The sequence below is a fragment of the Anas platyrhynchos genome, chromosome 18 (genome assembly GCF_047663525.1).
Source record: "Anas platyrhynchos isolate ZD024472 breed Pekin duck chromosome 18, IASCAAS_PekinDuck_T2T, whole genome shotgun sequence".
In the NCBI taxonomy this organism is placed as follows: Eukaryota; Metazoa; Chordata; class Aves; order Anseriformes; family Anatidae; genus Anas; species Anas platyrhynchos.
Genome location: NC_092604.1, coordinates 14,275,696 through 14,298,772, shown reverse-complemented (window position 1 = coordinate 14,298,772; position 23,077 = coordinate 14,275,696). Strand labels below are relative to the sequence as shown.

Sequence of the window (23,077 nt, the reverse complement as noted above, 5' to 3'; positions counted from 1 at the left end):
GATGAAATTACGCACTGTGCCCTACAGATGTGTTATTAAGTACTTTTTCCATCAGCAGCTAGTAGAAATGTATCTTACAGATAGAAAACCATCCGTTTATTGCATTTCTTGCTAAAAGAATACTTTTCTTTTTTAAGAAAGTTGGAGTATCATGCAGTACTAGCCTGCTTGACTGATTACCTGAACATTTATAGCTACCTAGTTACCCCAGTCAAGTCAACCTACAATTGCATACAAGAACAAAGCCTTGGTTAGCAAGACAATTTTTTCACAGAACTTTGTTGCCTGACTACCCCAATACTGTCCTTCAATCTATTATTAAATAAACCCCAGCCTATTTTTCCCATTATTTTGTTTGATATTGGTAACAAAGATAATATTAAAAGAATGAGCCTGAGAGAGCACTTGTCTTTTATTAGCTCAACACTGGAACTCTCAGTCTTGGAAATCAGGACCGGCAGGCCAGGAATCTCAACTGTAGCCAGCAATTTCAGAAGAAGTTTGAAACATTGTTCTCAAAGACTTTTAAATAGCATCCTCAGGAGACACTGTCCAACATTTATTAAGACTGCAAAATATTTCACCATTCTGATCTGATACAGCACCTTGTTTATTACCAGTAAAGTATATATTTTTAAACATACATACGTTAATGATTTTCCCAAATTCTCCTATCAACAAGCACATTACTAGGCTTCCTCCCTCCTACAGAATCAGTACCAATTCTTCCTTGCTGTCCTCAGCTCTAATAAGTACAACAGACTCCAGAATATTTTCTTTACATTTTGATCTATGGTACTTCATAAATTCCATTTATACAGATTGCTATGTAGTTCCCCTAGTCCCATTTTTATACTTTCCTTTTCACTTCTAAATGATGCCGTCATTTTGTAACTAAGTCAGGATGAGCTGCTGATGAAAAGTGTCATTTTTTTGCAAGTTTCATATGAACTGAATACATAATTTTTAAATCAGACACTCCCTGTTGAACTTTTTTTCCTCATTCCAAATAGGCTAGCTTTCTAATTTTGATGACAAATTGGAGCAAAAAGCTGTGGAATAAAAGCTTTCAATGTAGAAATGTTGTTGAAAAATGATGTTTAATTAAAAACAAAACTTTTTTTGGCAGTTGAAAAAGAGGAGCTTTAGCTACTCTTTAGGAAAAGTCTCTTTAGCCAAAGAGACCAGAAAAAAAAAACACAAACAAAACACGCAGTTCAACTTCAGCATTGGCAGCTGCAGAAAACACTAGGTAAGATAGAAAATATAACAAATGTAGTCAGTAACAAATTTTTAAAGAGTAAGTTCTGTAGTCTCTTAGTCTGAAAAAGGCTGTGCTTCCTATGCAAGTTTGTCTAAAGGTATTTACATTTGAACGGAAGATAAAGGACAACGAAAAATAGAAATAATATCTTCCACTTTTCAAGGCCCTCATTAGTAACAGTTTTAAATACATTTTCATATCCACATATGCAGTTTGATTATAAAGAACACTAAGACCCTGAAAATAAAGTTTACATGGACAGAAAACAAAGCTCATAACTACCACCCACGCGATTTCTATATATCTCTGCTTTACTACACCTAAGGTAAATAAACAGAAAATCAAATAAGATAGCTTCATTAAAATAGGAGTTTCCTAATATCTTTTCTTCTAAAGTGGTGCTAGCATGCAGGATGGAAAACACACAGGCAGTGAACAAAAAAGTGCACAAAATTCTGTCCTTACTACACACACTTTCAATCCTTACACGCAAAGGATAATTGCTAGGTACAACATGAGAATTCAGTATGAAAACAAACCAGAATTTAAAAGCTTTTGTTGGACACAGATTTCTAGTTCAACTACAAAGTCTTTAAAGCAAGGAATATCTTTCCATGCAGAAAGATGTACCAATAAACTTTATTTTTCACAACTGCGTTCCATTTCTTTGTACATTTAGAACTACAGACAAAAGACATGCTACAGTTCTACAGCTGAGAATTTCAACAAGTTTTCTCCACCACATGCCAGAACCTTAGACACTTTCAAGCCTGCTGAAGCCAGACTAAAAAAATATTTATCTGATCTGAAAAGAGATCTCAGCCATTCAAGGTTCCTTAAAAGTATTGAACGATATCACACATGCAACGTGAAAATAGCTTTCAAGTTTATTCCTGAAGTCCAGTGGACGATGAGCAAACAAGGTTTACGTCTGCACCCCCATTAGCCTCTTCACAATAAATACACAGCTGAGAAGTCCACCCGCATCCTCTACCCAGTCTTGAAAAGCACGGTACCCTCCGGATCCCCACGCCCAGAAGTAACTACCTACCTCATCTCATCTAGGCTTGTAAGCAAGCCTTAGAAACCCAACTAATTCGTAGGCTATCTGCGCAGACACGGCACAAAGACAACGACTGCTCCCACGGCCGAGATGTACGAGGCATGCGGTAGGCCAGCTGTGCCCGCTGCATGGAAGCGGAGGGGGGGAACCGGGACAGGCGACGTACAGCAGACGTGACAGCATAAGCACCGCTGCGGGCTACGCCGCCCCAGCACCGCAACGGTTCGAGGGCCCCTGGGCACCGCCTGAGAGCGCGGGGCTACGGCACTCGGAGGCTCTTACTGAGGGTCCGGCGAAGCTCGAGCCCCGAGCCGGGGAGGCGTCCCCGAGGAAGGGTCCCGCGGCAAGGGGCGAGGTAGCGGCGCGCAGCCCCCCCGCTCGCACACCTGCCCGCGCCCCGCGCCGCCCCTTCGGAGCCCTGGGCAGCAGCGGCCTCCCGCAGGCGGCGAGCCCCGGGAGGGTGGGCGCCCGGCCCGGCCCGGCTCCGCAGAGCTCCGCCCGCTGCACGGGCCTGAGGCGGGGTTGGCAGCAGCGGGCGGGGGGCGGCGGGGCAGGGAGAGTGCGGCTGCCCCGCGCCAGCGAGAAGGGCCCGGCAGCGCCTCACCTGCCCCGGAAGGGACGCGGGGCCCGGCTGCGTCTCACCTGTCCCGGAGACGGCTGCCCCGGGCGTCGCCCGAGAGCCTTCGCGGCGACGGAGACCCCGCCGGCAGGGAGGCTCCCGCAGCACCGCCCCCGGACCGATCCCCCCGCCCGCCTCAGCCGCCGAGGACGAGGCCCAGGCCGGCCAAGGGGGGGGACCGAGCGGAGGGGACGGGGCGCGCCGGACTGACAGACCCGCCGGCCAACCGCTGCTCCGCACGGGAGCGCTCAGCCAATCGGCGCTGCGTGGGGCGGGCGCGCGCGAGCAAGCAGCCAGTGCGCAGGAGCCACCGCCGGCGGCAGGTGCGCGGTGCCGCGCTGCCCTTGGCGGCCGCGGAGTGCGTCCAGCCGGGGCCGCGGTCCTGGCGGTACGGAGCGCCGCCAGGCCCGGCCCGGCCCCCCGCGGCGGGGTCTTTGCGTGGTCCGCAGCGCCCCGGGACGGCTCGGGCTGCGGGGTCGCGGACAGGGCGGCAGGGTGTCTGGGCCTCCCGTCGGCGGCGCGGACCCAGCGTGCCGTAGCCCGCGCTCTTTGCGGGGCCCGCGCTGTCCCCGCTGAAGGCTGCCTGCGCGCCCTCAGTTCCTGGGCTCGCCTCTCTTCCCGTGCTCACGGGGGCAGAACAGCGCAGTCGCTGCTCAGAGGAGGAATTGGTCACCTTGATCCACTCATCACCTGTTGCGCTCAACTCTCCCAGTATAGCAAAGAATACCTCAGAAGCCACAAGCCAGACGTTGAGTGCACATATGCAAAATAGTACTGGAAACACCTGAAAAAGGACAGTAATGTGTTCTTCCAAGGCAAGCAAATAGGGCTTTTTATGCTTACCGGGGTATGTTTGAAAGAGAACTTTTCTACCAAATTATGTATTTACGTGGGTAAAAAAAAATAAAAATTGCTCTTTGGACTGGTAGCTGTATACCAATTTATAAACTCCCTGCTGACTGGGAACTTGTGTAGGATTTGCTGCTCCAGTTGGATGCATGTAAGCGCTCAGGGCCAAATGAGATTCATCTCAGAGTTCTCAAAGAGCTGGCTGATGTCATCCTGAGACCTCTCTCTCAATTATTTTTAAATGTTCCAGAGAATCTGGAGAGGTCCCAGAAAACTGGAATCTGTCAAATGTTGTCATGGTTTTCAAGAAGGGTAAGAAAGAATACTCTAGCAATTACAGGCCTGACAGTCTCATTTCAGTGCTTGGTAAATTTATGGAGATTACTGTGAGAGTTACTGAAAAACACCTGAAAGACAACACAGTCATTGGTCAGAGCCAACATGGGTTTGCAATGGGAAAGTCCTGTTTGATAAGCTTAATTTCCTTTTCTAATGTGGTTACCCATCTTGTTGACCAAGGTAGGCCAGTAGGTATGATTTTTTAGGGTTTTAGCAAAGCTTTTAACACCGTCTCTCAGTATCCTTCTGGACAAAGTGTCCAGCACACAATTAGACAAGCACATGACACAATAGGTGACCAATTGGCTGGGGGGTTGGGCTCAAAGGGCTCTAGTAAACGAGGTTAACATCAGTCGCAAGTGGGGTTCTGCAGGGCTCCATTTTGGGTCTGGTTCTTTGCAACATTTTTATAAACGATATGGACACAAGAGTTGAATGTACGCTAAGTAAGTGTGCAGATGATACTAAATGAGGAGGAACTGTTGACTCCCTTGTGAGTAGACAGGCCTTGAAGAAATATCTTGATTGCTGGGCAATCACCAAGATTTAACAAGACAAAGTGCTGGATTCTGCACCTGGGACAGGGCAACCCTGGCTGTACATACAGACTGGAGAGCAGCCTTGCAGAGAGGGATCTGGGGCTTCTGATTGACAGCAATTAACATGAGCCAGCAGTGTGCCCTGGCAACTGAAAGGGCCAAACACATCCTGGGGCGCATCAAGCACAGCATCACTACATAGTTGAGGGGAGTGATCGCCCTGCTCTGCTCTTTGAGCACTGTGTTCAGTTTTGGGCATCACAGTATAAGGACTTAAAACTGTTAAAGAACATCCAAAGGAGGGCACTAAAGATTCTGAAGTGCCTGTAGGGCAAGATGTATGAGAAGCAGCTGAAGTCACTTGATTTGTTCAGCTGAGAGAAGAGGAGCCTGAGGGGAGGCCTCAAGGCATCCTGCAGCTTCTTCATGAGGGGAGTGGAGGGGCAGGCACTGAGCTCTTCTCTGGTGACAGCAACAGTACTCAAGGAAACAGTATGAAGCTGGGACAGGGGAGGTTCAGGTTGGATATTATGGCAAGACTCTTCATCAAGGAGGTGGTTATGCATTGAAACAGGATCCTCAGGAAAGTGGTTACTGCACTGAGCCTGGTGGAGTTCAAGGGTTTGGACAACACGCTCAGACATGGGGTCTGATTTTTAGTTACTCCTGAATGGAGTAACTGCATGTCCCTTCAAACTCACCATCTTGTTCTGTTCATGCAGGATTGGTTTCTAGTTCATCAGACTGAAGTTCATCTCACAGAGCATGAGAGAACACAAACTAAATGAGGTTACTTAGGATAAAGTTTTGACACCGCATTATGTGCAGAATATAGTGCAAACTTGTCTTTCCAATCTCCTAGTTACTAAAGGTCTTCAATAATTGTTTATCAGGAGGTGAACAACTAGTGTAAGACTATTAAATTCAGAACACATTAGAGATCTTCAAACATCCCAGTTAAACATGCAAGAACTTTATTTCTAAAGCAGATGGATTCATTTTGAGAATAAGCTAAAAATAATAATAATAATAAAAAAAACTTTAAACATAAATTTGGTATCTCCCTGGGAATACTGATGCTCACAACTCCAACATGCAAACCAAAGCCAAATTCACTTCATAGAAAGGTATTTCATTACTTTTTTTTTTTCTTCTCCCTTTGAATTGCTGGAGAGTTATTTCATATGAATCTCCAGTCATTTCATAGGCATTGACTATTCTTCACTTAGTTTGTCCTAGAGGTACTACTAAGCTACATATACTTTCCTCTAAAATTTCTGGCCAGCTTTTGAAAATTTCTGAGGAGGGAGATTCCACAACCACTTCAGGCAACCTGTGCCAATGCTCTGTCACCCACACAGTAAAGAAGTACTTCCCAAAACGTTTGTGAGCTACAGTCCTCTACAGAAGAGAGAGACAGGGAAAAAAAAAAAAAGTTTATCTCCTTGTATTTCTGCAAGGGTTCAGAAAACAAACAAACCAAAACAAACTGCAAGGTAGTTAGTTCTTAGCCTAATAATTACATCAGTGTTTCCAATCTGGTGCTTAAACTACTGCAAAGTGATAGTCCACTACCTAAATAGTCTTTTGCATTACAATACACTCTCTGAAATCCTGAATACAAACGCTGCCCTGCTAAGAATGGAATTACTCAGCAACCGCCTGTGTTGAGGACAACGTAAGTGAAGGCTGAGAACTTTTTTAGTTCCTGTTTCAGGTTGCTGCTATGTACTGCACCCTAAGTTATTCTTCCATAACATATATATTTTAAAAAATAGCCAGCACCCTCTGGTGGGAAAAAATGCATAGACAAGATTTAGAGCTGTACTGTACTGAGTTCTTTGAAAAGGCTAACAAACTGCATGGAAGCATAATGTCACTTTAAAGACTGCCATTAGTTATATCATTTCCCAAAATTTTAATGAAAAGTTTGTCTATAGTTTAATGCATTGAATATCTTGTTTAAACTTTTCCTAAATCCATGCACAATACAATTGGAATATACTATTTCATATATGTAGCAAAATGTAGTGTCTGTGGCATCTATTTTTCCTGCATGACTATTGCTGCGAGAAAATAAATTCTTTAAAATGTCACGGTCATAGCTTATTCTGGCTTTCCCTCAAGCTCTCTTCAGGAAGGTTGCATTGATGAAAGTTTAAATGGAGTGTGTCTGCATGTACACAAAGATCAGTTGAACAGATTCTTATTTAAAAAAAAAAAAAAAAAAAAAAAAAAAAAAAAAAAAAAAAAAAAAAAAAAAAGCCAAATTTTCTACTTAGCCTTTTTAATGTAACTTCTTTATGTAATTTTTGTCTTCTCTCTCTTGATTTGCTCAAAGTGGTTTTACAGGACCTCTTAAACAAGTATTCAATCTCAGAGTCTTTTTTTCCTTGTTACAGAATTCAGATGTGCAAGCCAATACAAGGAAAGTTTACATATTTCAGAACATTATAATATTGATAACCATCAAAATGCATCAAACACTTGCACTGGGCAAAGAAGTATGAATTGACACTGAAATTGTCAATAATTAATTTCAGAGTTAACATTCCATTCAGGGTAACAGAACCGTCTCTCTCTTAAAGGGTTTTCAGAGAATGTCAGAATTTCTACTGTTGATTTTTAATATTACCACCTTCTATTTATCCCATCCTCATATAAGGCTTTGTACGGGAATGGCCACATCTTTACTTCTGGTGACTCTGCTACACAAGTGGTAACTTCCAGCAAGAGATGCATAGCAGTGCTAATCAACAGTGCCAATCAACATTCTGTAATTCTTTATATTACAAGAACATCTTTTATATAAAACTTGGAGTAAAAGATGGTGGGTACCCACAAAACAAAAGACAAGTCCCTGCTTACAGTATTTATTCTATTGAAACTGCAGGCAGTTTAGGGAAGGATGATACACTATGCACAAAGTAGTTCTGAATAGTGCAGGTTCAGGGTTATTTTGGATCAAGAAGTTGTTTGCTATTTAAGCGATGAAGCATTAAGTAGTTTCAATAACTGTACTTTTTTGTGTGCATTTGTCTGTCAACATTGGTTGAAATTGATTTAGAGCATACCTTTTTCAAGCTATACAAAATTAGTGCTTTGGAAACATGTTACTTTGTCTTATGCTTTTTTTTTTTTTTTTGGATCTCTCTGCTTAAGTAGCCTAATGTACTCTCCCAGTTATTAGGGGCAAACTCTAAATGAGCAGGTTAAGTTGAAATTTAACTATACATACTGTACTATGGCACTGTAATTATTGTCATGGCTTGCAACTTCAAACAAATCTGAAGTACCCAAGGTCAATGGTGTATCCCTAGATAAAACTAGATGAAGGTGAAATCCTATGTGACAAAAATACAGCATAAGGTTATCTAGAAAACAGAGAGAGAATAATGCCCAAGCGTTAAAAGTCCCAAATTATCAGAACCATTCAATTAAACCTACAGATGTTTTAAATCTTAAAGTCATCTGATACACCATGATAATTTCTCTTATTTCCACATCTGTGTGTGTTGCTAACAAATAAGGGTTTGTCTGTAGCCAGTTTACACAGAAAACTGACCTATGCCATCTGATTTATGGTGCCATGGCAGTGCATATGGTGTTTCAAAGTTCTATACCGTCCTCGTAAGTCTTCTGTTACTCTAAATGGAAGATCTTCCCCAATGCTATTTTTACTCATAATGCCAGAACTTAATGGTGTTTGGCAGAAAGTGAGCTCTCTTTTGACCACTCAGCATTATTTGCTCCTACAGACACAGTTCTTATGTAACTAGAAAAAAAGCTGTTTGCACAGTGGACTTACAGGTATGAACCTCCATAAAAGCACCACCTTTCTCTAATGCCCTTGACCAAACTCCACTACATTCAGAGACAAATGATCAGGACTAGTAGCTTATCACTACCCATACTAGCATATTTGCATTTCACTAATGATACTATTTGGTGCTGTTCAAAGTAATACATTAAAAAAAAAAAGTAAAAAAGCCATTTAAAGGTCTTATTACATTGTTACTTTTATAATTCACAGTATTACATGTGCTATAGGGCATGCTATCCAGATGCTGTTGCACACATTATGCATGTATTTTACTGATTGTGCAAAGACATACATCACATTCTTACTGAAAATCACATTTCCATAAGTTAGGTGCATTAAGTTCTGTGGACACAGCTTTGCCATGACTTATTTCTAACTCCCTATGATGACAAGATGAAACAACTCACCATCTTAAAAAAAAAAAGTGGGTGTAAGACTTTACTAAAGCTAGTAAGTACGTTAGGTTCAGTTTCTCTCCTCTCCTCCCTCACATAAAAGCAATGCTACATTTCTTCTATTCTGAAGTCATGTCTTGTGTACCCTACTCTGCATTACTTGAGTTTTCAGTAATGGAACAGATACATTTTTTTTTTTTATTAGAATAGTTATTCATTCTGGGTGTGTCTGTAACATATAAGACTAAAAAAACCATCCCCCCCAAAATTCAGAGCCAGTCAAGATTCTTCAGCTGCATTAAGACAATATAAACACATCCTTTGCTGCCAGATTGTTTAAAACTTGCTTAAATTTCATTCAGGTTTATTATAGAACAAAATCTTTGCTAGCATACATCTCGAACACAATGAAAAGTTGTGAACAACACTAGTAAAATTTAAACCAACTTTAATAGTATCATCTGCCTTTCTGCAAGATTCTACTTGTCCCATAGAGGATGAGTCTATCTCAGCAAATCAGTGACAGTATACACTTTGTTTAGGATGCATTAACTCCTCCTAGAAGTTGCTTGTCACAAAGGCACTTAAAGAGCCAGCTGCCATGAAACAAGCTAGGGCCCTGCAAGCTTAAAATAGCTAAGCATTTGCTGGATACTCACGTTAAATTCAAGCTTGTGGACTAGGATATGTATCCTACATTTGGTGAGAACAGTATTAGTTCTACTGTTATATACGGCATAACAAAATGCTGCTCTGGAAATGAAATATACCTCCCTGCCCAACTGACTTACCTCTGTCTTGGTGTTGGGCAGATTGCCAGTTCATTTTTCTTCCCCTGTTGTTCTTGTTCTGCTTTGAGAGTTGGACAATTTTGGAGCACAATACTGAAATGATCATTTGTTCAGAACTAAACGTGATGCTGGTGACAAAGAGAAACTTAAAGAGTAGAAATGCTTTTTGATTTCTAGTAGGTATATAAGTATTAAACCACAACGTTTTGTAGCTGCTTTTCCTGAAGTCCACTGCTAATTAAATATCTAATTGCAGACACTGACACCATAGGTTTGCTCTAGAAGCATTTTAATTTACAAACAGCAATTCCCATTGACTTTATACCATAAAAAAAGCAATTTACAAGCAAGAAACAAATTCATCAGAACAAAATAAAGCAGCACTGAAATATTCATGTCACAAATCTAAAAACAAAGTGAATACAAGAGTAAAATATCATTTGAATAAATATTTTAAAATTCATGCTACAAAATAATCCTTAATGGCAAGTTAATTGTTACAGCATCAGCTTAGCTAGCTTCATTTACTTCATATGGTTATGAAGTGTGGAGTTGTGAGGTTACCGGTTTATATTGCAAGATAATAACACCACGTCAAGTCATTCAAACTGTTCAAATATTTATCATGATAAACAACCATACAAATAAAAGTTATTTAAAAATACAAATTTTCAGTCAGAAACACACACTTTAAATCGTGCAAGAGCTCTACCTCTAATCAGATATACAACCAGAGGCTTGCAATACAAGTCCAAAGGCTGCATTCATAGCATATGTAAATTGGAGAGACAGCAGTTAGTTTTATTTGCTATAGCAGGAGTTACTTAGGTAAACTAGAAGCAAACCTGCTCAGTTACTGATAATTAGCTTCACATCCCCTGAAGAAATAAATACAGGAACATGTCCCAGGGTTGTTTTTTTTGTTTGTTTGTTTGTTTTTTAATGTAAACTTGCATAACTAACGTAATGCTGCCACAGGGATGTGCAAGGAGCATTAAATCTAAAATATTAAATACAACTATTCTGGCACTTGTTAAAAGATATGTAAAATACAGATTATAAACTTTGAACATTTTGAATGACTTTACTAAACTTCTGTTTCAATCACTGAGTATTATGAAATTTACAATTAATGAACTAAACAGATTCATATAAAGAATTTACACAATTCCCCAAATACTTTCAAATATAAAATTTAATAAATAACCCTGACCAGTCAAAAAGCACCATTCAAGGGTAAAACTCCCTTGGAAAATAGATTAGGTGTTGCATATTTGAGTCCCTTTCAATGGTTTCATCTGAAACCTGTTTAGAAAAATGTCAATAAAAGAATCACAGTCAACTAATACAAAAAGTCAAAGAAGATATTTTTAAAGGTAAAGCTCATTCAATCTTTTCCCAGCCCTTGATTTTATTCCTGCTGTTCTTCCTAAAGTTCAGACTAAATATATTATGAGGCCTCACTGTTTTATCTAAGAGTAAACCAAAGGCTTCAGCATAAAATGTTAATTTATGCTTGGGAAGACTGCATTAAAAACTATCAATTTAGGCCTACATTATATTCTGCTGAACAGTAAATCGACAGTATCCTTTATGCTATTGAAAGAGTTCACACTAAAAAAAGCAGAGCCAATCCTGAAGAATTATTGACCAAACTGAACTGCTAATATACTGTATTTACAAAGCTATTTTCTAATTGTATTTACAGGTTTAAAAATAATACGGAATATAACTGATTAAGTAAACTAACTGTTTAAAACCACAAACATTAGCAAAGATATAAAATCCTTTATTTTCACAGTTTGTCATAATTGGTTAAACATCTAGAGAAAAGGACACTGTCACTGCTTTCACATTTGTCTATAATAAAAAGGTAGATTAAGAGACTCAATTATGAACCAGCCTATATAATTTCATGATTTATTTTGCTGTCAAATATTTTTCACATATTTTATTGACTTCTGCATTTATTGTAAATGAAATGTGTAACAATTCTGTGCTAACTTAAAACTGTACAGAAACAAGATGCTGTACAGTACTTCCATAATCTGCTTAAAATAACACACCATACTCTGTTTTGGTGGACTTGTGAAATGAACTTCAGTTAGATAATGCTTCATGTGTCATGACAATGTTAAACCTGGCATACCACTATGCGACAAGGCACAATTTATTTGCTGTTGCCAGGTTTGAAGTTCGCTTTCTACCAGAGTCACACACTTTGAAAGTGTAAATGATGTTTTACGTATCCTTTGAAGCACTGCTGAACTTTACAGTACTGTGTTATGGCTTGATAATTCTTAACACTGCTAGCAGTGGAAAAGGTAAATGGCATATCAACATGAATAGGAGCAAGTAAAACTTGCAAACTGATGAATCATGGTTTTGTAGAAAAAGTGATCACTTCCTGCCCCTTAACAGTCCTGTTACAATGTTCTGAACCTGAACCTGTACAATCAAAGTAATTTTTGTTGTTGTTTTTGTGTGATTTTTCTTTTTTTTTTCTTTTGTCAGAGACAATTTTGGATAAGTCACTCTTTGGTAAACTCAAACCAGTTCAATAAATTTACAAATACAAAGAACAAGATTTAAATAATGTTAAGATTGTGACACAGAAATTCAAGAAATATAAAATTAGTACCCATATCCTGCTATCTTCAACTCACACTTCCATAAAAAAGTCACACCAAAGGCACCACAGCACAGGTCCAAGATAAAGGGTTAAGAATAACTGTACATTTCTTGGATTTTACATGTCTCAAACTTAATTTGTCAAAACACATTTTTTAAAAACTTAATTACTTAAAGCAAACATGAGAAAAAACAGTATCAGAAACACCAACCTGTTTTTAAGTGGGTAAACATACAGACTACCTCCCATAGAAACAGACATACAATTTCCCTTACTGAAAATAACAGTTCTGTAGGTTCAAGGAGAGAAACATCATCTCACCTCCCTGCACCTCTTTATTTAGGCAGTTTTAGGACAAAGAGGCAAATTATGTACTCAATTCAACTGAAGCTGCTCCAGAGGAGCTGGTGGGTTTATACTGTAAGTTGGTATTTAATAAAAATCTTATTGCAGACTGTCACAATATTAAGAACTAGTGTATTCAATAAAGCTACTACACAAATATGCCCCAACTTCACAGGAGCCCAAAAAGCATTACAAGATAGCAAACCTATCTTTTTGCTTTCCTGTAACTTAAAAATGAGACTATATTTTCTAAATTCCAGGACTCAGACAACATGTTCACAGATGGATTTTCAATATTTGCTAAATAAAGCATAAGGCCCAATTATATAAAGCATGTATTTTAAAGATGCATGTGATTTAATTTAATTTTGCTTATCAGGTAGAATTTACACAGTAGTGTTTGCCAGCTCATGTTTTTGAGGTCTGAAACTATTTGCTTGTTTTTTTTTGTTTTTTTTTTTTTTTTTTAAATTTATTTTTTCTATTTTGCTTAACTGTTACCATTAGGTTTCACATTTTAATATATTATACTGACCTAAATGATGAAGTTAGCACCATAGTAAAAAAAAACATTTGGTGAAACAACAATATTTAGAGTATTTTTAAAGTTGTTGGTAGTTCCTTTATATAGAAAACAACCACTGGAGATAACAGGGAAGCCACAGCAACTCTGTAATACTTGCACATGAAATAACAGACATATTGCTTGAAGTTCCCATAGAGTATTTGTGTTTTGTTTTTTGTTTTTTTTTTTTTTTAATACAAAAAAGTACAAATTCCAAGTGCTGACACATCACTTGGAGCTGTAAGTAGGAAGTCAATGTGCACCTGAAAACAGTTCTCTGTGAAGAGACCTGTTAGAACACTGCTTTGAAACACTGTAGTTCAAACTACAAGATACCTCTCAGGCTAGTATCAACCAACCGTGAAGAGTGATAAAGTTAAATTTAGTTACCTGGTATACTTCTACAGTACGAAATGAAGGTAGATTCTGAAGCCAGTAAAAACACATTTAAAACCACAATGCTACTTCTGGGTTTGCTATTAGTTTTCCTTTTTTTTTTTTTTAATATATATATAGATATATATCTATCTCTATATATATAAAAAGGTCAGCACCACAAGTTGTCCAGTTTACATTCTAGACAACTAACAAAACCCCTTAACAACTTAACCATAATTTAATAGATTTATGGCATTTGGTTTACAAATGTTATAAAGCAAAGCAATTAAAACAAGGTAATTCACTTTGCTCACTTTTACACACAAAGTAATAGTTTAATAAGATGAAAAGCAATCCAAAAACAAAAGCATCCTCCCAAAGTCTGAAGTCCTAAATCCTAGGCAGAGAGGAGACCTAATAGTTGAAAGAATGGTACGTGGTATAAACCTTGACATACTTTTACTTTCACTATTCTGGTTGAAGTGAATGTGAAAGCATTTCATATATATATATAAAGCAAATTTATATATATAAACAGACTAACTACCAAAAACAGTTGGAAAAACAAGCACAATTCATTGGAACACATGAAAGGAATCAAATATATAATATTCTCTCCCCACTGCTGTGTAACCCTCTTTATCAGCAACAGGATTTAAGAAATAAAATAAGGGAGACAGCTTCTAGGTGTATCCAGCAGAGCTGCCAACCTTATTTTAATATCTTTCTCCATTGGAATTTGTGTCTTACCAGATCAACCAGTAGGGACACCTTAGCAGACTCTCCCCATCCATTCCCCAGCACACTGTTTTTTATATTTTGAGCATCTTCAAAAGTGGAAAAACAAACAAACAAAAAAACAGCCCAACCTCCTACAGAAGCAAATAATACTTTTGTAGTCTTTTCCAGAAACCATTTCACACTGATATCCAGAAGATCAGGAAAATTAAAAGGCTGTTATACTTGTAATGAAGATTACTAAAAGAATAAAAGATTTAAAAAATACATTATTAATGTGCTTGTTTGTGTTGCACTTAGAATGTAATATTTTAATCAGATGTGCTAGACATTGCATGAATTTCCATACTAGAATCCATAGCTTCAGAAACCGAAGCATCATTATCTATTTTCTGTTCCACAAAAGCTTCTGTTCTGTCAGGAGACTCTACCCTGTTTCTTACTTCTGTTACTCCAGGGTGATTCTTTCGCAAATGCTGGTTTAGTGTACCCTGGAAAGGAAAACATTTTCCACAGACCTCACAGCGAAAGGGCTTATCATCTGTATGACCGCGAATATGATACTCAAGTTGGTCCTTGCGGGTATATTTCTTTCCACAAAATTTGCACACAAAAGGAGTTATTCCCATGTGCAATCGCATGTGCCGATCGAGGCTCCCTTTCTGGTTGAAAGACTTCCCACAGTAAATACAAATCAGCCTCTCATTGTATGGGTACCAATGACCTCTTGTATTTCTTTCCCGTGGACTATTTTCATATCCTGTGTTACTCACCATAGAATCACTGTCAGCCCCTTGCACCAAGCCCTGAACATCACTATGTAAATGACCAGCGGATACCCGTTTTTGGCGTGCACGACCCCCTCTGAAACAGCTCAGCATTGACCTTGAGGGACTTGAATTGCTCAGGCTTCCAAAAGTTTCAGACACACCTGCAGCCTGTGATGAGGCATGGGTAAATGAATAAACGTGTTGTAAGACAGACCCATAGGAGCCAACGTTTACTGCTACCACTTGCTCTCCATCCACCATTTCAGTATGATATCCATCATCACCAAGGGAAGAGCTATCAGAGCAACTTGGCCTGTCAGACTTCTCCATTTTAACTTTCACCTCTGCAATCTGACTCTCCCTTACTATCAGGTCTCCTTGCTCATGATCACCTTCAATCTGAATCTCATATTCAGAAATACTCCCGCTGCTTCCTCGATCTGAATGCCCTTCTTCTTGCAGTCGACTACGCAGAGTTTTGCCTGGAGTAGTTTCCATCCTAAGATCGCTGCTTGCTGTTGACTGTCGCACCTGAGAGCAGTAGGGGGGAGATATTTCAATGGGGTTGGCAAAATAGCTGCCATCTTTAACTCCATTGCGATTTTCTGAATTTTCTTCAGCACCAACAGTGACAGAGTCAACATCACCAACACTGATCTTTGAATGAATACTCTCCAGTATCTGTGTGCATTTATCAATGACGCACTGCATCTGTAGAAAGCTAGCTGCAGTTAGAAAACTAACAACATCCTTCAGTTGTAAGGACATCCTTCCAGTGTAACAAAATGAAAGCAATTGTTCAAAAACATTAGGATTTTTAATAACTGATATAGATAAGCCACTCATGGTGCTTAATGCTGAATGGTCACGGAAATATGGAGAACTGGCAGCTAAGACAGCTTTATGGGCTCGAAATGGCTGACCCTGAATATGCACAATTATGTCACAGAGCTTTCCTTGCAAGCGGAGTTCGTTTAACTGGCTCAGAACAGTGTTGCTGTACTCAGGCACATCAAACTGAATGAAACTGCTGCTGTCCATTTCTACTGATGTAAAATGGAATCTGAAAGAAAAGTGAGAAGATTTACAACTGAGAATGAATACAGAGTTTTCCATTTCAAAAATAAATGCTTACACATGTTGAAGTTAAATTACCACATTGATCTGTTTAAGGTGAGCGTCAACAAAACAGTTGGTATAAATACTTATGTAAAAGAAAAGGTAGAGTCTTGATCTACTGATCTCTTGCATTGCTATCAAATTATCCCTCTGCAACATTCACAATTCAATTGCTTATAACACATCACAGGGTCCCTGGGACAGTCTACGTCTAACCTAAAAGAAACTTTGCAGTCCTCACCCTCCCAACAGAATCCTAATATTAAGCAGGTCAAAAAAGTTCTTAAGAGACTACACTGATACTTGCAGGGAACTGCACGTTTAAATTGTCCAAGAATAATTTTTGAAAGGTATTTCATGAAGTTTGAAAAATGTGATGAAGAAAAACCACAGGCCTGTGCATGTATGCATATGCATACAAACACAAACATAAAAAATATTTTTAAAATTTATTTTTTAGGTCTACATATGTAGTATATTCAACTCTGAAATAAATTTGACATCAATGGCATTTCTGTTTAGACAAACGTTTACCATTTAAGAAAATAATCTCAATACTTATTAAAGAAATAAATCAATCATTCAGTATTTACATCAAAAAACAAGGAATCCTAATTGAAGGAAATATCAAAGTGTAGACTCAATTCTGAACTGTTTACCCAGTGTGCCAGAGGTTTCGAGATAACAATGAACATGTCAATATGCAAGGTAGCATTTCCTTCAAGGAAAAGTGTGGGAGCCAACCACTGACTTTAATTCTTTCGAGTTTCTTTTTGTGGTTTTCATCTATTGCCTTCTGTCCCCCCCCTTAACCCACCCCAGCTTTGAAGCTCATCTGACATTGCACTGACTTCTTAACTAAGATGATTTGCCAATTAAGTTCAACATAACTCCAAAGCTATTAGTACTAAAACTTTCTTGATACAATGTGAAAATATGTTCCAAGAGCTTTAGAGAAATGTATACATTTCAAAATAAGATCTAAAGAAAGGTACAATCCTATATTATCATAAAAAGCAAATACACACTTGTCCCCCGAGGGTACCTGTAGCAGACTGTATCTTATATTTCTAAGACTAGGCCTGTAATCAAGTACCCAAGAATCTTCATATTTTCATTGTTATTCTTGTTCTTATTAATGCAGAAGTCATAATATAGCAATCGTACCTGCTTTTCCAATTGGACAAACAGATCTCAACATCATCCATTGACTTCTGATGCAGGAAGCATGTCCAATGTATCACAACATACTAGCAGATGTTTTTTCTATTTGTGTCTTATGTTACATGCTGTAATAGGACATATGAACAGTTTTAAATCAAATTATGAATATTTAGGCACTCTAAAAAACAAAATCAACAGGTAGGGATATGACAAATGATTTACAAGGAAGAACTGGAGCTGTCACCTAAAACTAAGGTTCATTGTCTTCACAAACGGAAGTTCCTTTCAGCAGAGAAACAAGACAGCCAGCTTCCTGACTCTACTAGCATTACCGAGAAAACTTCAGTAAATTGTACTTCACTTGACTGATGATGGAAATAAAGATTAAAATGGTTAACAAAATTGATATGATCAGAGCCATACATACAAAGATAGCTTTGGCAGGACAGTTCTTTCAGTCAGCAAATAAAGCTACAGAATGATTCAGTGCTTGTGAGCTGAAACAAGTCAAGCATAAACCAGAAATCAAACGTAACAAACAAACCTCAAGGGAACGACGGAGCAATTAAACTGGAAGATTAACCTTGGTATTCTAAGCATCCCCCTATGCTGCACAGAGAACCACTGTCCAAGTTCCTAGCTTGCATCCACTCCATTGGGAAGACTGCATTCTCGGCAATAAGGATACATATTTGTCAACATAACTTTTGTTTGACAGGGCATGAGGTTTCTTTACTAACCCCACACAGGTCACTACCTTTGATTTGTGGGATTTATGCACTATACACAGGTGCAACATTCCTGACTTTTCTTTGCTTATTTGAAGGGTTTTGAGGGCTATGTACAAACTGTAAGACCAGTCCCCAGCAGTGATAAGTTGTCATTCCTACATCTTTACAGATCTCTGATCTCAGGAACCAGATCCTGATCAAGCCTTACCCAAATTCCATCACAAGTTATTCCTCTTTTCATGTCTAGAATGTACAGAGACAGTTTGTCATATTTAGCCAGTGGCCTTTTCTCCTTGCCCTGTACTCCTCTAAGGGCTCTTTATGCAGTGAAATGGAAAACAACAGTCACCACAAGCACTAGTACAGACAGAAGGTACGGGCTAGGGATAGGAGCCCTTAAGTAGAAAGATGATGGGCATTTTATGTCTTACTGTGGAAAAAAAACAAGCCCACAATTTAATTCTTTTGATCAAAGCATCTTGGCATGTCCAGATGAATTCAAACCCCCTAGGAGATGGCCACACATTGCAAAGGTACAGTAAACACATACTAGGGAAAACATGAGACAGGAAGACGGGGTCCCTGAGAGAAAAGGGATACTCGGCAGTACTTGCACATCATAACTGTTAGAAATTCTAACTCTCTCCATGGAATCATAGAATCTCCCAAGTTGGAAGGGACCCCCCAAGGACTCCTTCCCAAATCCATGGGCATGTATATCTATAACCAATTCTACAGCCTGTTCTGAGAACCATTTCAACTTCCTCTTAGGAAACAGAATTTTACTATTACCATTTTCAGAAGAATAAACAGCACAAATCCTGGTAGGGAAGGGAAAGGATGATGGATTTAAAGGTTCGTGAAGTTGCTTGTCAGTGTAGTAAACATAGGAATATACAGTATCGCTTTGGAAGCGAACATCAAGTATAGCCCAAAAAGCAGCAGACATCCCGCTGTTCTTAAAAACAAAGAATCTACAGCACGCTCTTGTTGCAATGTCAGTTTCTTCCTCTGAAAACACATACTTCCTGGGATCCTGAAAACTTATGTAGAAAGTGTAAAGTAACATGAATTTTACACAGCAGCAGCCTCTGACAGAAGGGAACCCTTGTTTTACTTTTGGCAAAACTCTCAAACATTTCTAGATGAAGGAATTTGAAAATGAACACTATGTTAGCGAGTAGCAGGACCGTAACAGGACTGTAGTAATTTTGCTAGGGTTAGTACCAGGGCACACCAACTTTCCTGCACAGATTTGGGGAGATAAGACCTGAGGAAAAATCTGGGTATTACAAGTCATAGATGCAGGCACCACTGGCAATGTTTTACTGATGAATAATGATTAGAGGAAAAATGGTCTTAGTTATTCATATAAATCTCCAATATTATTATCTATAAAATCATGTTTGAAATATACTCCCCCCACACAAAAAGGTTTTATTATGTTTGCATGCAGAATAAAGCTTGCAGATCCAGAATCCAATTCCAGTAGAGTTAAGCAGATTACTGTTCAGCAGGGTACTGTACCATAATAGTACTTGATTATTCACCAATACTGGCAAGCCAGTAGCTCTCTCAAGACAATGTGATTTATGCTTGAAGTATTTCTGATGAGCCTGGCAAAGAAGAAATCCTCAATTTCTTCCAAGTTGAAGCGTCTTACTAATCTCTTTTGTTTTAAGGTGAGGAAATTCACATTAAACTGAAGCAGAAAAGTACTCTAAGAGGCAAATTAGCTATGGACACATCCACGACAAGCTATAAATAAAAACAAAAGCTGAAAAATAAATCACAAACATTCTCTCTACACTTAACCACCCAGTCTTTGCTTCTTAAAACAACGGGACATTAACAACTTTAACTCACATAACAAATATTTAGAGAATTAGCAGAGAAGAATAAAATTTAATAAGTAGTCAGAAGTTATGCCCAATACCTTCCATGACATTTCAGCACATACGGAGTCAATCCACTACACCAGACCACTACAGAATGAAAATGTGTATTACACAAGCCTTAGCATTTGGGGGACTGGTGAGAGCCAAGACAACTCACAGTAATGTTAGGGAACCTCATTGTTACGAAGTAATGCATTTTGTCTTGCTTTAGGTTTTCAAACCCTGTTGTTGGATAGTTCCATGTTAGGTTAACGTGCTATAAATTTAGAGTCCACCTCTGGGCACCTGTCTATAACTAGGTCTTCTGTTAATCTGTTTGAGCCACTTATTCAAGAAGGTTAAAGTTTTCATACATATGTGTACAAGAAATTTGATGAAGGCTTTCTAATTTCTCAGGTTAGAAGGCAAAACACAGATAGCCAAGATCAGCAGAAGTATTGCGTCAATTAAGTGAAATAAAGGCACATTTATGACACATATGCTTTAAAGTTGTTAGACCTTACAAGTAGTGGTCAGTTTTCTTCTGTGCACCAACTTCATAATATGCAAGCATCAAAGTACTGTTTATTTAATCCTGAATATTTATACCCCACATATTTTATTTCCTAAATTTCTGACAACTTTGAGATACGTGTTTAGAGAAGTCACTCATCAGGGAAACAACTGAGAACATAGCAAGGCCTTTAATAAGTGGGAGGGGAGAGCAAGCTTTCATTCTGCTATTATAATAAGAAATTATGTATTATCATAATAATTCCATAACATGTACATACCTAAACCACTTCCATTTTTTTCCCGCCGGTGACTGGGAACTCCCACATCAGCTTTTATGAGGCAGTTCAGATTTATTCCAAGTGTACCTTCACCACTGACTTATTTTTAAATAAAACTAATTGCGTATGCCCTGTGCACCTGCACAGCATTTGAAGGGCCTTCACGAAGACTAAGTCTTATCTAGAACTTCCAGTTCCTCAAACAGAACAGCAACAACTGAAAGGTCCACCAACTTCTGGGGACAACACTGAAACGTACTGGGGCCTCAAAGCACTTCAGCCAGCCAAGCCGACCGCGCCAGTTGCACCCTACCACCTTCACACTAACGAAAGGCTAAGACACGCGCGTCCTGCCTCTCCGCTCGCAAACCAAACTCACGCCAGAGCCACAGACTCACGGTACGCGAGGGCAGCTGTCGGCGAGACCAGGCTGAAAGCGGAGCGACCCCGACGGAGCCGGGATCGGCCGCGCCAGCAGCAAAGACGTCGCCGCGGCTCCCGGGCGGCTCGCCGCTGGGTTCGGCTCGCCTCGGCTCGCGCCCGGGAGCCGCGCGGCCGCAGGGCCGAGACGGTTCCCGCGGCACATGCCCGAGCCGAGGCCCGAGCCGAGCCCCTCGCGGCGCCAGGGCCGCCCGCCCCGCCGGGCCGCCGCCCCTGCGGGGCCTGTCAGGGCGCCGGGACCCCCTACGCCGAGCCGCCCCGACCCGGCCCGACGCCCCCCTGCGGCGGCCGGCCCGCCCGCGGCTCACCTGGGACTGTCGGGGTGTCTCGCATGGCGGGTGCCCGGCCCGTCCCCTGCCCGCTCCCACCGCCGCTTCCCGCCCGCTCCCGCAGCTCTTCGCACCCGGAAACGATTCCGCTGGCGGCGCTTCCGCTTCCTGGTGACGCGCGCCGGCAGCGGGCGCGGAGCCCTCCCGAGGCCGCCGGGGGGCGCGGGTGGGGCGGGGCCGGGCCCCGTCTCGGCGCCTCCCTGCGCTGCTGGGCCCGGCGCCGCGGCGCGCCCGCGGACCTCGGCGTCTCCCTCGCCGTAAAGCTGCCGCACGAGGAAATGAAGGAGTTTAAGCTGCAGCTGCAACCTGCGGACAGCAGCGGGAACGGGCCTCCGAAATCCTGCCTCGGAGCACGCGTTCCGAGACGTAGCAGGAGCGAGGAACGTGGAAGAGAAAACAAGACAGATTCCCACGAACAGCTCAGCGTTACGGCACACGTAGTAATTTCCGGAAACGTATGGTCCGACATATTTAGAGACCAACTTTTCTTCCTCCTCTTCCCCTCTCCCCTTTTTCTTGTAAACACTGGGTGCCGGGCGCATTGCAGATGACACGGCCGTTCTACCTGCACCTGGCTGAAGGCAAGCTTCTGGGAGAGGAGCTCCCTCCCAGCTGCGAACTACCGCCCTTACAGTGCACAGTAAATTAGGAATTAAGGTCACCTGTGTTACACCACCCTCTTAATTTACACGAATTGCTTTAGAGAGCATACAGATGTTTTCAGAGCCTATCCTGCACATGCTTGCAGCATATGTAGGGCAACGATACACTGTTGAACTGCACCACTTTTTAAAAGACAGAAGGGCTGAAGCTAGTAGCTACTGCTACAATATCCACATTATGTAACATCAGACATTGCATTTTATCCTCAAGATGTGTCTTTCTCTCCCTATAAAAAGATGGGGAAGGCAGTCTTCAGAAATTAGGTGCTGAATGGTAATAGGATAAGGTACCCTAAGTATCTGGACCAGTGCTTAAATAGCAGTTAACTAACAGATACACTTAAAGAAAATCAAACGATCTAACTCTGAACAGATGGAATACTTGCAGCTTCTTATGTGTATGCAATAGTAAGTGAATTTGCTTGTGTCATATTCCATTTAAAACTGCTGAAGATGAAGGACTGTGGTATACAAACAGTGAGTTCTCCAGGAATCAGCTCAATGTTTTACAAGAAAGTGAATTCATCTGTTGTTTAGATTACAAGCGTTATGTTGGTGAGTAAGAAGCATCAGCTTTGACAGTTCCGTGAGGAATTAATAGATGGAGGATGGGCAAAGCAAGTTATTCAGTTAGAATAATCATATTTAGACAGGTAGAGGAGGAATCCTCACAGGAAGATAAATTCAATCTTTAATGCATTTTTCACAGCGTGAAATTTCTTTGATACTTTGACAAGAAAAGACTGACACATTATCTGTTGATACTTCTAGTTTACTTGTAGGGTTTTTGCAGTTGCTGGTACTGTGTGTTCCAAAATTTTCATATTGGCCTGTACATATTGTATTATAA

General features: G+C 40.4%; 2 protein-coding genes across 25 annotated transcripts in view; both read right to left on the bottom strand.

Moving 5' to 3' along the window:
- The window catches only part of RALGPS1 (Ral GEF with PH domain and SH3 binding motif 1), a 146,308-nt gene extending 124,654 nt beyond the window's left edge, over window positions 1-21,654 (bottom strand). For 6 of the 23 annotated variants that reach the window (XM_038165121.2, XM_038165132.2, XM_038165127.2 and 3 more), the window contains exon 1: window positions 2,970-3,576. The gene's annotated coding sequence lies outside the window, so the exon portion shown is untranslated. Of the gene's footprint in view, window positions 1-2,315; window positions 2,584-2,609; window positions 2,829-2,931; window positions 3,578-21,544 lie in introns of those variants that run through there. The other 17 variants (XR_011804046.1, XR_011804047.1, XM_038165122.2 and 14 more) reach the window with 8 other exon arrangements.
- Window positions 9,955-21,682, bottom strand: ZBTB34 (zinc finger and BTB domain containing 34). Of its 2 annotated transcripts, none has more exons than XM_027470956.3 (3): window positions 21,545-21,682; window positions 17,397-17,518; window positions 9,955-16,173 (listed from the first exon to the last, which is right to left on the bottom strand). In XM_027470956.3, exons 2-3 carry the CDS (start codon window positions 17,435-17,437, stop codon window positions 14,652-14,654), a joined length of 1,563 nt encoding a protein of 520 aa, XP_027326757.1. In that variant the 5' UTR covers window positions 17,438-17,518; window positions 21,545-21,682; the 3' UTR covers window positions 9,955-14,651. The 2 variants fall into 2 exon arrangements, with proteins under 2 accessions (XP_027326757.1, XP_021131051.1); XM_021275376.4 differs by lacking the exon at window positions 21,545-21,682 and adding an exon at window positions 20,796-21,490.
- Between the last annotated feature and the right edge of the window lie 1,395 nt (window positions 21,683-23,077).